Source organism: Copadichromis virginalis, linkage group LG5, assembly GCF_057382275.1.
Source record: "Copadichromis virginalis isolate Kocher_CV1m ecotype Utaka linkage group LG5, C_Virginalis_male_GT1.1, whole genome shotgun sequence".
Taxonomy (NCBI): Eukaryota; Metazoa; Chordata; class Actinopteri; order Cichliformes; family Cichlidae; genus Copadichromis; species Copadichromis virginalis.
The window spans coordinates 11205138-11221800 of NC_140622.1; the positions used below are offsets into that span (position 1 = coordinate 11205138).

A 16663-nucleotide genomic window follows, 5' to 3' on the forward strand; every position below is an offset into this window, starting at 1 on the left:
TCCCAATGCAGTCTTTCTGCAGCTTTTATTTTCCTCTCATTATATCCATTTATTTATGTATGTATGTGTTACTTCACACTACATAAACATTCTCAGTGAAGCTACATTAATATAATTATATCATTCTTATAAACCTTGATAGTCACATTCATAAAGTATGGAAATGAAGGAACAAGTAACACATAACTCTTACACACACACCTCATACACAACAGGTTTCAGGTGTTTATTCAGGGTAAACATAAAAAGAAAAGAAAAAAAAGAGCAGTTTTCAATCAGCAGTACTTCATCTACTACTATCAGGAAAATATATATTATCATACACACATTTTTAAAATAATTATCTAGTTAGAAAATCAGCCTCCATAAAATTGGTTGTTAATGTTTATACCCCTTACTTCTCAAAACTCGTGTTATGTAAAGTACGGGTGCACCAACATGTTAATTCCAGCTGTTCTGCCTGGCAAATGACACATTTACTGATTGCGGTGGATGATGTTTTTGTTTAAAATTTAAAGAAAAAGAAAGCGTGAAGATTTCTTTGTTTCCCTGAAACACATTATGGAATCAAATGTAAAAAAAACCACAAGAAGTCATAAATTTCACAATCGGTGCATCCCAAACATACAGTGATCCACAGATCCAACAGTAGCAGAGCTGACTACCTATCCTTGTTGCTACGGAGATCGGTCGTCAACGGGTCGTGCTGAATAGTTTGGTGCAACATCAGAGCGAGGAGACCAGCTCTGTTGGTCATAGCAGTCCTGACATTACGTTCCTGTTCAAAGAGCTCGTCCAGCTTGTACCACTGTGTGGGGGGGAAGGAAAAGAAACAGACCAGTGTGGAAGAGCCAGTGTTAGTTATTTAAAATGACAAAGTCACAAAGAGATTTCCGTCTCATCCCGGGATTGAGCTGCTCTGCCTACTTTAAATCCTTTAATTTGCACAGGTGAATGTAAAGGCGACCCCCCACCCATTTCTACTACTCAGCCGATACAAATCTGCTGTAACCAGACCGTTTTTGGTCCACTACCTGCATTCCCCAGAAAGCTGCCCAACATCTCACCTGATCTGACACATGACTTTCTTTGACTTTGTTTGAACTGTGCAAGCTTTCCAAACTACCGCATCAATCGTGAAGTTGGACTCACCACCCTGACGCGCTCCAAGTCCACCTCGGCTCTCCTGAGCTTTTCCCAGTTGTAATGTTTGTTGCACTTTCTTTTGGAGACTCTGCAATATTCTCCTGTCGGCTCAAACACATTCTTCACTAGAGGGCACCCACACACCTCATCCACAGGCACCTGTGGACCGATCAAAAGAAAGACAGATTAAAGTCTCCACATTGACTGCACTTTATGCTTAGTGGCTTCCCGCTGCCACTTCTTTGCTTTTACACCAAGAAAGCTGTTTTTCTGACCTTTGGATCTCTAGAATGCTCTGGACACAAAACCTGAAGCCTCTTGCAATATGTCTTGCTTTGTGGATTGTACACGTCACAGAAGAGCCTGGTTGCGCTGCAAGAAAAAAAAAACATCATCTTAGTAAATCATCCAACTACAGAAACATTCAAAAAACCTAAAGGCAGCAATGAACTTCACTAACCCTTCTATCCTTGTAGGGTACATTGACCCGAAGGAAGTCTGGCTCTCATACTGTTAAATAATCAGAAAAATAAGTGTTTAGGAAAAGAATGAGCTTGCAGCAGTATCAAGAGAAATGAAAGAAATGATCACCTTTGCATAGCATCTCTCCATATGTCTGAGTGCCACTTTTGGATTGATCGGGTGACTGCAAGACACGCAGAAGATCTGCAGATCTGTGTCCTCGCTGTCGCCTTCATTTACCTGCAAACAGGAACCAAACCAAATCTAGGTGTTCCTTCTGTTCTTCATCTCCAGGTTCAAATAAACAATCAATGCCTGAGACGTGCGCTCACCTCCTCGTCCTGCTGAACCGCCTGCTGCTTCGCTTTGGCGATGATGCCCTCCAGTTCGTGGAAGCGTCGCTCCATCTCGGTGAGGCGGAGCCGGGCGTTCTGCTGTTCCCGGCGTATCCGCTCCAGCTGCTTCTTACCGTGTTCCTCGGCAATGCAGGGGCTCTGCTGCCACTGCTGGATACGCTGAGGGAGGATCTCATAGATCCGGCTGACAAGAACAAAGATTTTAAAACTTTAAAAAAGTGAAGTAAAGATGTCAAAGAAAATTCCAAACGCTTTTCCAGTAAGTTGAGACAAAACAAAAGCAAAAAGAAAGTCTTACTTGGCGGCCAACTTCATGCCGCAGTCCTCAGAGCAGTATTTGGAGTTGGGTCTTGCTCCCGCCACACAGTTCGGTCCCAGGCACTGACGCTGACCTCCGCTATCTCGCAAATCCCCCCTCTCACTGTGCCTGCTTCGGTCTTTGTGCTTCTGCTTCTGCTTGTGGCGACGTGACTCCTTCTGAATGTTTTTTTTCCAAAAACAGATGTTACCATTTTAACACGCGGCAGCTCTTAAAATATCATCATTTTCTATGAGAAAACCAGCCTTACTTTCTTCTCAAACTTCTTTTCTCGTCTCTTGACATGCTTCACCTTTATAGCTTTCTTACGCATGACAGGACTGAAGGGCACCTCGTCTTCGTCCTCACTGGCCCACGCCTGCATAAGAGGAGTGATTGAGTGAGTGCATGTAAAAGTGAGTTTTTTCTTCTCACTGTCGCCAAGTGCTCGCTCATATGGGGCTAACTGTTGGAGTTTTCTCTTTAATATTTACCTTACAGTATGAAGCGCCTTCAGGCAACTATTGTTGTGATTTGGCACTATATAAATACGATGGAGTTGAACTGAATTGAACATGCAACAGCGTAATGTGAATCGTTCTCCTACCATGCTGTCGTCCAGTCCTGCCGTCTTGTACTGCTGGTAGAGTTCTGCCTCGCTGTCGTAGTCCTCAGAGTACCGCCTCCGTCTGTGGTGGGAATTGTCCCTCCTTTCTCTCAGAGAGAATTCCTCATCCTTCACACGCAGCATTTTCTGAACACAAGATTTATAGGAATTTAGAAAAACAAACAAACAAAAAACAACCTTTTGATTTACACCCTAGTTTTGATGTCCCTTGCACGTTAATGTGTAACTACTATACTATTACACTCTATGAGGCACTGTTAACACATTATGGAGCTAAAGGGACTTACCCTGGCTCGCACTTCACATTGCCTGAACCTGCACTTCTGTCTGATTTTGTTGGGGCCTCCAAACTTCTTCATGTCCTTGCAGAAATCACACTGAGCACAGTCTTCAGTCCTCCTGCAAGGCTCACATTCCCCGCACATCCTCACTGAACGCTTTACCTGGGGGAAATTAACAAGAGGCAATAAGAGCCAGGACATCCTGGAAAACAAAAAATGAAATCCAAAGCAAAAAATGTACAGACTTTACTAAATTACATAAGACTATGAGGAAGATCAGCCAACCCCAGCCATGCATGTAGCGAATCCACCTCTGCTTATAATGACCACAATAATACAACTTACTTTGGATCCACGCCGCCTTTCACTTCTATAGTCTGGAGTACTTGGAGTGCTGTACTGTCTTTCACCTCTGTCAGAGTCGGGTTCCTTGTCACGATTTTTCTTTGATCTGTATTTTACTTCCAACAAGGGGTTTTCTTCTGGTGATCACAAATACAAGGAAGAGGGATCTTGTTCATTTCCAGGCAAATAAAGAACCAGAGTGAATTTTATTTTATTTAAAAAAGCAAAAAATAAATAAAGAAATTATCATCACCTCTGCATCTCATGCAGTACCATTCCTGGATTGCCTTCGCTATTTTCTCAGTGATGTTAATGCAGTGGCCATGGAACCACTCATTACAGTTGTCACAGCCACTGTCACCGAGAAACAAATGCATTTAATGAACAAGCATTTAATGTATGAAATACTTCTTCTGTGCCATATTAAACATGACAATACGGGTATAAATTTTGAGGTGACATAAAAATGTCATATCATGTATGAGACCAAGACAAATTTAGATCTAAAAAGACAATGTTCAAGATAGCAACACACACACAAAAAACATAAGAAAACTTTTTCCAATAAAAGTGGGAACAACAAACATGTTTTCACCGCATAAGAGCGAAAAGAACCCACATCACGTACAACAAGGCTATGGAGGAGGAGATACTAGCAGCTGGTGGTGTGTGGCCCAGATGTAAAGAATTGACTCCCCCCAGGCCTCACTCGCACACTCACTAGTTTTGTACCGTCTGTCAGGAACAGGAAACAGTGGTTGGAAATTACCGTTGGTGTTACATGAGGGAAAAGAAAGGCTTTAAGCATCTGGGTAAAAACTAGAGATGGATCGATCCGATATTACGTATCGGTCCGATACTGACCTAAATCATTGGATTGGATATCGGAGAGAAATAAAAAATGTAACCCGATCCATTAAATATCACAAAAGCATCTAACAAAACTTGCGACATGGCGTGACCCACCTCTTGACCATAGCACGTCGGAGGAGTGCTAAGGTCGGAGGAGCGGCTGTGGTGTGCGAGACCTGTCGGTGGTCTGGTTGAGCATTTGGAGCCGCTATGAGCACCCAAAGCGGCATTTCATCTCCGAGAAAGTTATCCCAGAGAAGTAAAGCAAGTGTGTAAGTTAATTTCTGAAAGTTTGTAAAGAATTCCCACGCTAAGCTTCACAACCGATATATGGAGCGACCGCCTCTTCTTCTCTCCTCCTCCCTCTCCTGTTGTTACTTGAAATCATAAAACTGATCAATGATAGGCTGATCGGCTTTTCTGTTGCAAACTCCTGCAAACATCCCAGCCCTGACATCACTTCAGGGTTTCCGTAGTGTAGTGGTTGTCATGTTCACCTCACAGTCGAAAGGTCCCCGGTCCGTAACCGGGCGGAAACATGGGTCTTTGGGGCAGGGATAGCTCAGTAGGTAAAGTGTTGGCCCTGTGATCGGAAGGTCAGGGGTTCAATTCCCCTCAACGGCTATGGTACCGTCCCTACACACTGCTCAATAGCAGCCCGTTGCTTCACTGAGTGAATGTGTTAAATGCAGAGAGGAATTTCCCCACGGGGGAACAACCAGTTTTCATCTGATGTAAAATGTATAGAAATACATTATTGTATCTAGAAACTATTATTCTAATAGTTAGTAGGCTTGTCCTTTTTTCTTTGGGAAAGTACCATCTGTGCAGTCTGCAATTCTGTTGAAGAAAGATGTCAAATCTATTTAATTATTGTGGAAATATAATTGACGTCTGTGCATTTGTTTTACACATGCATTAAATTAAAGTCGATTACATTGATTAAGCATTATGAGATGGAGGGTGGGAGGGTGGTTCCTTATGTTTTTTGCTGCGAGTTGGCAACCCTATTAGTTAGGGGAAATATTAAACAACCTAAGTACTCTTTAAAATACCAGAATAGGGAGGATGGTGTAGGTTTAAGTTTATTAGAATGATCAGTATTGCTGAACTATGAAATATGGGTGCAGTGGATTTTTTGCATACAGGTATAACAGAATAGCTTTAGTTTTATTTTTTAAAACTTGAGTATGAGTTTTATTGATTATAAAACACACTATATCAGATTCATTTCGGTATCGGCAGATATCCAAATTTATTATATTGGTATCGGTCATTAAAAAGTGGTATCGTGCAATCTCTAGTAAAAACTGGACCCATGATGAAACACTACAACAAGTAAAAAATATTCTTCATTTTTAATATATGACAATACTGTGCAGACTGCTGATGAGTTACACTGCCTTGGCTACTTTTGTGCTTACATTTGATCTATGCTGGGTCACTACTTTTGCACTATAATGCTGCTGCTGACACCTTGGTTCACACTGACAATTAGAAAAAAGCTGATAGGAAAAGAAGGATGGAAAATGCCTGGAATTTAGTTACACTTGCAAATACTGCTGCCTCCAAACTGCAAGCATCAATAAAATGTTACAGTATTGTTTTCTATATCTGTGCATATATCCTTATTGGTAGTTTTCTCGAAATAGAAGATCTTCATTTAAAAACAAACAAACTCTGATAACATTGCTGAAGCTAGCGCCCACCCCTACTGCGCATACTGCAAATATAAAACTGATATATACTTACATCATGAAGCAGTTGATGTCTGGTTTCCGACAAATACAGTAAAGAGGTGCGTTCTCCCCCTCCATACCAGTGTTCTCAGGCACTGGTACATGGTCAGTGTCAGACACTTCACTGTCCTACAACATACCACATAGGACCACATTAGAAATGACATGTATGTAGACATGCTAATTATACCTGGCTAAATGGATGCAGTAACAAAATGTTACTAACTACTCTAGTTATTAGTTTCCAGATGTGTGCAGTTGCTCCAGTCTTACTGACAGTATACTGTTTCAAACACCAGTGCCAACATTTTATTTTTTAAATCTTAGTATGATTCTGCACCAAGACTTGTGGCCTGTTGCTCGGTAACTTATTGTCTGACTACATTAACTACAGTTCATAAACATCATTCATTTTCTCCTACTTATTTTATTCAGGTTGTATTCCAGCTGTCATAGGGCAAAAGTACACCCTGGACAGGTCGCCAGTCTGTTGGAGGGTTATTAGAGAGACTCAGACAACCACTCACACCAACAGCCAACTAACCTAACCCCGCGCATGTCTTTGGAGTTCAACACCAGTCTGGCCGAATCACAGATAAGCAGGGTGTCTGTGCTGCAGAGCACAGCTGTGTCAGAGACTCTCGACATCAATGTAGCGTTAAGGATGCGGAGCGATGGGTGCACTAACACAATGTAAATATTAAAGTTCTCGCCATTGTCAATATGCTGTTGCGCTCTTGTTCGTATTATTGCAACCATATCTCTAGTCTAGCTTACCCTAAAAGTTTGGAGAGAATTGGTCTGTTAAGAAACGCAATCGATTGTTTGGGACTGCTCTAGCCATCACGTCGCATAAACAACTCTACTTCCGGTGGGAAAACTAATTAAGGGTAAAGTCGCACTAATAACACCTACCACTCACGTTCATAAGCATACACTATGATCACTTCCACGCAGTAACGTTGTAATAAATATAATCCCCGGTAAAGTCAATTAGCGAACACTACTGGCATGTAATGCCAATGGCGACCATTTCACAAACTGTAGAAAATGCTCAAAATGTTGTCGGCACCAAAAGTGAAGGGCTGACAGTTGTGTTTATATACGAACCGTAAGCGCTAATGTTGGTTAGCATCAGCTAAAGCGAGGAAGTTTGACACTTGCAGAGGCAGTGAACGCAGAGAGAGCTTAAAAACGCATTGTGTTTTTGTTTTGTTTTTTTGCATTAAGACGTTGCACACAAAATTACAGATATAACGGTGACTTAGCTGCTCGTTGGATAAACCCATGGACCTTAGAAAAGATCAAAATTACTCGGATGTAAGCACCCGTGTATAACACAATAGGCAAAATTACGCTTGCTAACCTTTCCACATCACAGGCTTCACATTAAATAAACATTTTTTCAAATACTCACCATGATCTGAGACCGTTTAAATATTTTGTTACTCTGCAAATATGGCAGTATGAAGCTAAACCTTTAGCTTAACGGCTAAAGCAATGCTAAGATTTACACGGAAACGATCAGCGGACATCGTCAAAGTACTATTGGTCTACATTCTTCTTCTATGGTAGCAGACTGGGCAGAGTAACAGCCAACTTTAAACTGCGCCATCTGTTGGCACCAATTACAGTAGAAAACATGATTGCGACAACACGTTTTTTGGGGAAAATAACAGAGATTGAAACTTTATTGATAATTTGTCCAAGTTGAAAAATGCCCTCCTCCAAAAATATCACGTGACAACCTCATTGCCTTACAGAATTATGACGTCACACACGTAGAATCTTACCACCATTCTTTCCTTTGATCTGTTGACCCTTAAAACCTATAAATAGGGGTGAAGAGCAACGACTTTTAGTCCGTTTCTCGCAGCCTTGATGTGTGCAGCATTGAACCGTTCGCCAGAAAAGCCTTTTGAAATATTTGGATCCTTTGCAGTTGTAACTGTATCCAGACCCAACATGTCTCAAACAAATCCAAAGGGACAAGAAGTTGACCCATACGCTCTTCCCTGGGATGAGCCACTAGACTCTTCCCTTTCCTCTCTTCCTTGGTGTGACCAAGTGGAACTAGAGGAAAAGCGTTTGGAAGAAATGGAGGATGAAGCGCTCAGAAACACAGAGAAGATTAAGTTCTTGATGGAGGAAAATGAGCGAAAGAGCGCTGAACTAAAAAAGTTGTCATTCCAGCTTCAAGAAAAGGAAGCTATTATTGAGGAGAAACAACAAGATCTCCATGACATGGACAAAAAGAACCAGGAGCTCCAAGGAAAGCTTGATGAAGCCCTGCAACAAAATAAAAAACTTGTCCAAGAGAAGAAACAAGATGGCATGAAGAAGAGAGGGCTGCACAGCAATCTCCAAGAAATGGAGCTAATGTACAGTGTAGACAAAAAAAGGCTTGATCGCACACTGCAAGAAAATGAAAAGCTTCTCAAAGAGAAAAGGCAAAAGGAGTTAAAAGAAAAAGAAATGCATTCCAAGCTTCAGAGCATCAAGCAACACATTGAAAGCTTGCAAGGAAAGCTTGATCAAGCTCTGCGACAAAATAGAAAACTCCTCCAGGAGAAGATGCAAGACAGCACAAAGAAGAGAGGGCTGCACTCCAAGCTCCGAGACATGGAGCTAATGTACAATGTTGACAAAAAAAGGCTTGATCGCACAGAGCAAGCAAATGAGAAGCTTCTCCAAGAGAAAAGGGAACAAGAAATCAAACAAAAAGAAATGGATTCCAATCTGCAGAGCATCAAGCAACAAAATGAAAGCTTGCAAGGAAAGCTTGATGAAGCTCTGCGACAGAATAAAGAAATCCTTCAAGAGAAAGAGCAGCTGGACAGAAAGCAGGGAGACATGGAGTGCCAACTCCAGCTCATGGAGGGAAACAACAGGATGCTGCAGGTAAAGTTCGAAGAGACACTGCACAAATATCAAGACCTGCTTCAAGAGAGAGAACAGCTGGTCAGTAAGCAGAGAGAAGAAAAACTTCTTCTCCAGGAGTTTGAGAAACAGGAGGCAACATCTAAAGTGCTGAAAGAAAGGTTGGAAGAAAAACAAGCTGAAATAGAAGAAGTGGAGAAAAAATGCAACAAGCTGCAGAAGCAAAACACAGAAACAATCGAGGAGCTGAAAATCCTCATCCTCGAGAAAAAGGTGCTCGTGGAAGAGCAGCTGAAGAAAAAGAAAAAACGCTTCTGCTTCTTCTGGAGGAGGAACACTCCTTCTTTCAGTACTGCCAATGTCGCCTCTTCTTCCCCCACCTCTGCTCCAGCTTAATTCCCCCCCCCCCTCCCCTTAACTACTAACACCTCTCCCATCTCCCTCCCCTCTTTTCACAATCACCCCCCAACCAGTCCCGACAGTTGACTGCCCCCTCTAGAGCCTGGTTCTGTCATAGGTTTCTTCCTTTAAAGGGAGTTTTTCCTATCCACTGTCGCCTAGTGCTTGCTCAGAGGGGATTGTTGGGGTTTTCTCTCCTCTCTCCCTTTACTTTCCATCCCACCCACCCCCACCTTTTCTTTTTTCTTAATAATTGAACAATAAAAACAATTGGCCGCTAATTAAATGTGTCAAATCAATGTCTTTATTCAAGAATACAAGAAATGGGTAATAGCTGCATGTGTGTTTGTGTGTGTGCATAATATGCATACTTTACGTGTTGGATCCAAATCCCACAAGGAATTAAATAAAACAAGACGACAAACAAAAACAAATATTTCTCTCCCTTCCCAGGTCAGGAATCAGGATGAGGAAGAAATGAGGTCAGATCAGTGCAGGTTTTTGCACTACTGACATAAAGTTTCTGCTGATTAAAAAAAGTATGTCGATATTTCTGAAATACATTTGCAAACAAATAACTTTGACAACTTGTGTTTTTTCATAAAAGAAAAAAGAAAAATCAGAGAGCAGAGCTGGTAAAACAGCTTAGCTCCGCAGGTTACAGGAGATCAGATGCCAAATACTTTTCATGACAGTCTTCGTTATTGCATAAATCTCCCCTTTTATCATTGATCAGTAAATCACTGCATATACATTCATCTAACCGTTATAATTTCATGAGTAAAGACTCTCAGATGACTGAATGGCGGTTTTAGTAAATGTTGAACTTTATTGTGATTTCTATTTTTAGAATCAATAGCACACATTTTGATTTAGTTTTGCAAGCTGCTGATTTCACACAGATCCACTGCCCAAACGTGCCTTTGAGTTTTTCATCATTTAACAAGAATAGGCTCAGGCAATCATTGTGGAATTAGGCTTTGGGAAGGTCTGGGGACAGGTATGATGGTGGTGGTTTTAAAGCACTGTGGCACAACAGCTTGACTCAGGGAGATGTTAAAGATGCCCGCTAGGACATCAGTCAGCTGGTCAGCACGGGCTCCGAGCACGCGTCCAGGTATATTGTCTGGTCCAGCAGCTTTGTGTGGGTTGACTTTAGTGAGAGTCCTTCTCACACTGGCCGTGGACAGGGACAGCACTTGGTTGTCTGGCAAGCGGGTGGCCCTCTATAGTCCGTCTTGCGTCCCATTTAAGCAAGTGCGTGTTCACACTGCCCCTGGATGTCCTGGCCTCTGAGGTTAAGGTGTACGGCTCCTGGTTGTCAACTGACCAATTTATCATGGCAAAGTCTGTGGTGGACAAAAGATAAGAGGCTGATTATAAAAATGATCCATGCACGCCTTATGACCTACAGCATGTACAGTTAACACAGCTAAATGGCTGTGAAATTGTAAAATTACTTTTGAAATAAAGCTATTCAAAGTCAATTAACTGTGACTATAATAATAGCAATGTTAGCCAGCAAACAAAACGTTAGCACTAATTAAAATAAGCTGCTAGGTGATGTTACTGTTTCAAGTTCTCTCATTGTTTGACATGTAGGGCAGATATTTTGGTGACACTGAGATCAGCCAGACACTAAACAGCAGTGTAATATCAACGCTAGATTAGATGTTTTCTAATCCGATAAAATGACATTATTCCTGTTTATAGAAGATGTTTGTCGTCTGTTTGTTTGACTGACAGGAACAGGAAATAGTGGTTGGAAATTACTGTTGGTGTTACATGAGGGTAAAGAAGGGCTTTAAGCACCTGGGTAAAAACTGGACCCATGATGAAACACTACAACAAGTACAACATATTCTTCAGTTTTAATATGTGACCATACTGTGCAGACTGCTGATGAGTTACACGGTTGCATTTCATTAATCATTGTTAAACTAAAGTGGTAAGCAGTTACTTTATCCTTTCACTTAAAATTTCCAGGAAAAACACTACCTTGGCTACTTTTGTGCTTACATTTGATCTATGCTGGGTCACTACTTTTGCACTATAATGCTGCTGCTGACACCTTGGTTCACACTGACAACTAGAAAAAAGCTGATAGGAAAAGAAGGATGGAAAATGCCTGGAATTTAGTTACACTTGCAAATACTGCTTCCTCCAAACTGCAAGCATCAATTGTCAGGCTCAGGAGAGACTCGGAGGCAGACCGTCACTTAAGTTCACAATTTATTTACACACAGACACCAGGTGCGGATATATACAGGTGAGGGGGCACAGGAAGAGGGTCTCCGGGGAACACAGGCACGGGAAGGGGATGGCTATGTACACAATCCTTCACTGGAGCTCAGGTAGCTCGGACTCCGGCTTTTAGCTCACCAAACGGCGGTCCTCAGGCTGGCGAGAAATCTGACACAGGGAGGAAAAACAGGTAAGTTGCGGCACGAAAGAAACTCGGGAAAAAGCTCAGATTGGCGATGACACTGACGAGTGTTACACAATAATCCAGCGAAGAAGCACTCTCAGCAGCCGCCTTAAGAAATGGATGAGATGATTGTTTGCAGGTGTCCGAGCCAGGGGCTGGAGCCGTCATGACTCCGCCCCGGTAGAGCGCAGTGCGCGGGAGGGGAGAGAGATGCAGCACAACAAAAACACTTGTAGCCATACAGAGTCAGCCGAGAAGGCACAGGCTCATGACATCAATAAAATGTTACAGTATTGTTTTCTAGATCTGTGCATATATCCTTATTGGTAGTTTTCTCGAAATAGAAGATCTTCATTTTAAAAGAAAACCTCTGATAACATTGCTGAAGCTAGCGCCCACCCCTACTGCGCATACTGCAAATAGAAAACTGATATATACTTACATCATGAAGCAGTTGATGTCTGGTTTCCGACAAATACAGTAAAGAGGTGCGTTCTCCCCCTCCATACCAGTGTTCTCAGGCACTGGTACATGGTCAGTGTCAGACACTTCACTGTCCTACAACATACCACATAGGACCACATTAGAAATGACATATTACAGTAGAAAACATTATTGCGACAACACGTTTTTTGGGGAAAATAACAGAGATTGAAACTTTATTGATAATTTGTCCAAGTTGAAAAATGCCCTCCTCCAAAAGTATCACGTGACAACCTCATTGCCTTACAGAATTATGACGTCACACACGTAGAATCTTACCACCATTCTTTCCTTTGATCCTTTGACCCTTAAAACCTATAAATAGGGGTGAAGAGCAACGACTTTTAGTCCGTTTCTCGCAGCCTTGATGTGTGCAGCATTGAACCGTTTGCCAGAAAAGCCTTTTGAAATATTTGGATCCTTTGCAGTTGTAACTGTATCCAGAACCAACATGTCTCAAGCAAATCCAAAGGGACAAGAAGTTGACCCATACGCTCTTCCCTGGGATGAGCCACTAGACTCTTCCCTTTCCTCTCTTCCCTGGTGTGACCAAGTGGAACTAGAGGAAAAGCGTTTGGAAGAAATGGAGGATGAAGCGCTCAGAAACACAGAGAAGATTAAGTTCTTGATGGAGGAAAATGAGCGAAAGAGCGCTCAACTAAAAAAGTTGTCATACCAGCTTCAAGAAAAGGAAGCTATTATTGAGGAGAAACAACAGGATCTCCATGACATGGACAAAAAGAACCAGGAGCTCCAAGGAAAACTTGATGAAGCCCTGCAACAAAATAAAAAACTTGTCCAAGAGAAGAAACAAGACGGCATGAAGAAGAGAGGGCTGCACAGCAATCTCCAAGAAATGGAGCTAATGTACAGTGTAGACAAAAAAAGGCTTGATCGCACACTGCAAGAAAATGAAAAGCTTCTCAAAGAGAAAAGGCAAAAGGAGTTAAAAGAGAAAGAAATGCATTCCAAGCTTCAGAGCATCAAGCAACACATTGAAAGCTTGCAAGGAAAGCTTGATCAAGCTCTGCGACAAAATAGAAAACTCCTCCAAGAGAAGATGCAAGACAGCACGAAGAAGAGAGGGCTGCACTCCAATCTCCGAGACATGGAGCTAATGTACAATGTTGACAAAAAAAGGCTTGATCGCACAGAGCAAGCAAATGAGAAGCTTCTCCAAGAGAAAAGGGAACAAGAAATCAAACAAAAAGAAATGGATTCCAATCTTCAGAGCATCAAGCAACAAAATGAAAGCTTGCAAGGAAAGCTTGATGAAGCTCTGCGACAGAATAAAGAAATCCTTCAAGAGAAAGAGCAGCTGGACAGAAAGCAGGGAGACATGGAGTGCCAACTCCAGCTCATGGAGGGAAACAACAGGATGCTGCAGGTAAAGTTCGAAGAGACACTGCACAAATATCAAGACCTGCTTCAAGAGAGAGAACAGCTGGTCAGTAAGCAGAGAGAAGAAAAACTTCTTCTCCAGGAGTTTGAGAAACAGGAGGCAACATCTAAAGTGCTGAAAGAAAGGTTGGAAGAAAAACAAGCCGTAATAGAAGAAGTGGAGAAAAAATGCAACAAGCTGCAGAAGCAAAACACCGAAACAATCGAGGAGCTGAAAATCCTCATCCTCGAGAAAAAGGTGCTCGTGGAAGAGCAGCTGAAGAAAAAGAAAAAACGCTTCTGCTTCTTCTGGAGGAGGAACACTCCTTCTTTCAGTACTGCCAATGTCACCTCTTCTTCCCCCACCTCTGCTCCAGCTTAATTCCCCCCCCCCCTCCCCTTAACTACTAACACCTCTCCCATCTCCCTCCCCTCTTTTCACAATCACCCCCCAACCAGTCCCGACAGTTGACTGCCCCCTCTAGAGCCTGGTTCTGTCATAGGTTTCTTCCTTTAAAGGGAGTTTTTCCTATCCACTGTCGCCTAGTGCTTGCTCAGAGGGGATTGTTGGGGTTTTCTCTCCTCTCTCCCTTTACTTTCCATCCCACCCACCCCCACCTTTTCTTTTTTCTTAATAATTGAACAATAAAAACAATTGGTCACTAATTAAATGTGTCAAATCAATGTCTTTATTCAAGAATACAAGAAATGCGTAATAGCTGCATGTGTGTTTGTGTGTGTGCATAATATGCATACTTTACGTGTTGGATCCAAATCCCACAAGGAATTAAATAAAACAAGACGACAAACAAAAACAAATATTTCTCTCCCTTCCCAGGTCAGGAATCAGGATGAGGAAGAAATGAGGTCAGATCAGTGCAGGTTTTTGCACTACTGACATAAAGTTTCTGCTGATTAAAAAAAGTATGTCGATATTTCTGAAATACATTTGCAAACAAATAACTTTGACAACTTGTGTTTTTTCATAAAAGAAAAAAGAAAAATCAGAGAGCAGAGCTGGTAAAACAGCTTAGCTCCGCAGGTTACAGGAGATCAGATGCCAAATACTTTTCATGACAGTCTTCGTTATTGCATAAATCTCCCCTTTTATCATTGATCAGTAAATCACTGCATATACATTCATCTAACCGTTATAATTTCATGAGTAAAGATTCTCAGATGACTGAATGGCGGTTTTAGTAAATGTTGAACTTTATTGTGATTTCTATTTTTAGAATCAATTGCACACATTTTGATTTAGTTTTGCAAGCTGCTGATTTCACACAGATCCACTGCCCAAACGTGCCTTTGAGTTTTTCATCATTTAACAAGAATAGGCTCAGGCAATCATTGTGGAATTAGGCTTTGGGAAGGTCTGGGGACAGGTATGATGGTGGTGGTTTTAAAGCACTGTGGCACAACAGCTTGACTCAGGGAGATGTTAAAGATGCCCGCTAGGACATCAGTCAGCTGGTCAGCACGGGCTCCGAGCACGCGTCCAGGTATATTGTCTGGTCCAGCAGCTTTGTGTGGGTTGACTTTAGTGAGAGTCCTTCTCACACTGGCCGTGGACAGGGACAGCACTTGGTTGTCTGGCAAGCGGGTGGCCCTCTATAGTCCGTCTTGCGTCCCATTTAAGCAAGTGCGTGTTCACACTGCCCCTGGATGTCCTGGCCTCTGAGGTTAAGGTGTACGGCTCCTGGTTGTCAACTGACCAATTTATCATGGCAAAGCCTGTGGTGGACAAAAGATAAGAGGCTGATTATAAAAATGATCCATGCACGCCTTATGACCTACAGCATGTACAGTTAACACAGCTAAATGGCTGTGAAATTGTAAAATTACTTTTGAAATAAAGCTATTCAAAGTCAATTAACTGTGACTATAATAATAGCAATGTTAGCCAGCAAACAAAACGTTAGCACTAATTAAAATAAGCTGCTAGGTGATGTTACTGTTTCAAGTTCTCTCATTGTTTGACATGTAGGGCAGATATTTTGGTGACACTGAGATCAGCCAGACACTAAACAGCAGTGTAATATCAACGCTAGATTAGATGTTTTCTAATCCGATAAAATGACATTATTCCTGTTTATAGAAGATGTTTGTCGTCTGTTTGTTTGACTGACAGGAACAGGAAATAGTGGTTGGAAATTACTGTTGGTGTTACATGAGGGTAAAGAAGGGCTTTAAGCACCTGGGTAAAAACTGGACCCATGATGAAACACTACAACAAGTACAACATATTCTTCAGTTTTAATATGTGACCATACTGTGCAGACTGCTGATGAGTTACACGGTTACATTTCATTAATCATTGTTAAACTAAAGTGGTAAGCAGTTACTTTATCCTTTCACTTAAAATTTCCAGGAAAAACACTACCTTGGCTACTTTTGTGCTTACATTTGATCTATGCTGGGTCACTACTTTTGCACTATAATGCTGCTGCTGACACCTTGGTTCACACTGACAACTAGAAAAAAGCTGATAGGAAAAGAAGGATGGAAAATGCCTGGAATTTAGTTACACTTGCAAATACTGCTTCCTCCAAACTGCAAGCATCAATAAAATGTTACAGTATTGTTTTCTATATCTGTGCATATATCCTTATTGGTAGTTTTCTCGAAATAGAAGATCTTCATTTAAAAAAAAACAAACTCTGATAACATTGCTGAAGCTAGCGCCCACCCCTACTGCGCATACTGCAAATATAAAACTGATATATACTTACATCATGGAGCAGTTGATGTCTGGTTTCCGACAAATACAGTAAAGAGGTGCGTTCTCCCCCTCCATACCAGTGTTCTCAGGCACTGCTACATGGTCAGTGTCAGACACTTCACTGTCCTACAACATACCACATAGGACCACATTAGAAATGACATGTATGTAGACATGCTAATTATACCTGGCTAAATGGATGCAGTAACAAAATGTTACTAACTACTCTAGTTATTAGTTTCCAGATGTGTGCAGTTGCTCCAG

At 41.7% G+C, this 16663-nt stretch overlaps 2 protein-coding genes across 2 annotated transcripts; one reads left to right on the forward strand and one right to left on the reverse strand.

Moving 5' to 3' along the window:
• Positions 1-205: 205 nt before the first annotated feature.
• Positions 206-7721, reverse strand: cxxc1b (CXXC finger protein 1b). The gene is made up of 14 exons (XM_085455863.1): positions 7525-7721; positions 6121-6236; positions 3770-3870; positions 3517-3653; positions 3178-3333; positions 2870-3016; positions 2534-2641; positions 2263-2441; positions 1941-2148; positions 1738-1848; positions 1607-1656; positions 1422-1518; positions 1153-1305; positions 206-808 (listed from the first exon to the last, which is right to left on the reverse strand). The coding sequence occupies exons 1-14, from the start codon at positions 7525-7527 to the stop codon at positions 662-664; spliced, it is 1713 nt and encodes a 570-aa protein (XP_085311989.1). The 5' UTR covers positions 7528-7721; the 3' UTR covers positions 206-661.
• A 213-nt stretch (positions 7722-7934) lies between these two features.
• Positions 7935-14358, forward strand: LOC146708953 (uncharacterized). The gene is made up of 3 exons (XM_085457932.1): positions 7935-9371; positions 11741-11820; positions 12631-14358. The coding sequence occupies exons 1-3, from the start codon at positions 7989-7991 to the stop codon at positions 14057-14059; spliced, it is 2892 nt and encodes a 963-aa protein (XP_085314058.1). The 5' UTR covers positions 7935-7988; the 3' UTR covers positions 14060-14358.
• The last annotated feature ends 2305 nt before the right edge of the window (positions 14359-16663 follow it).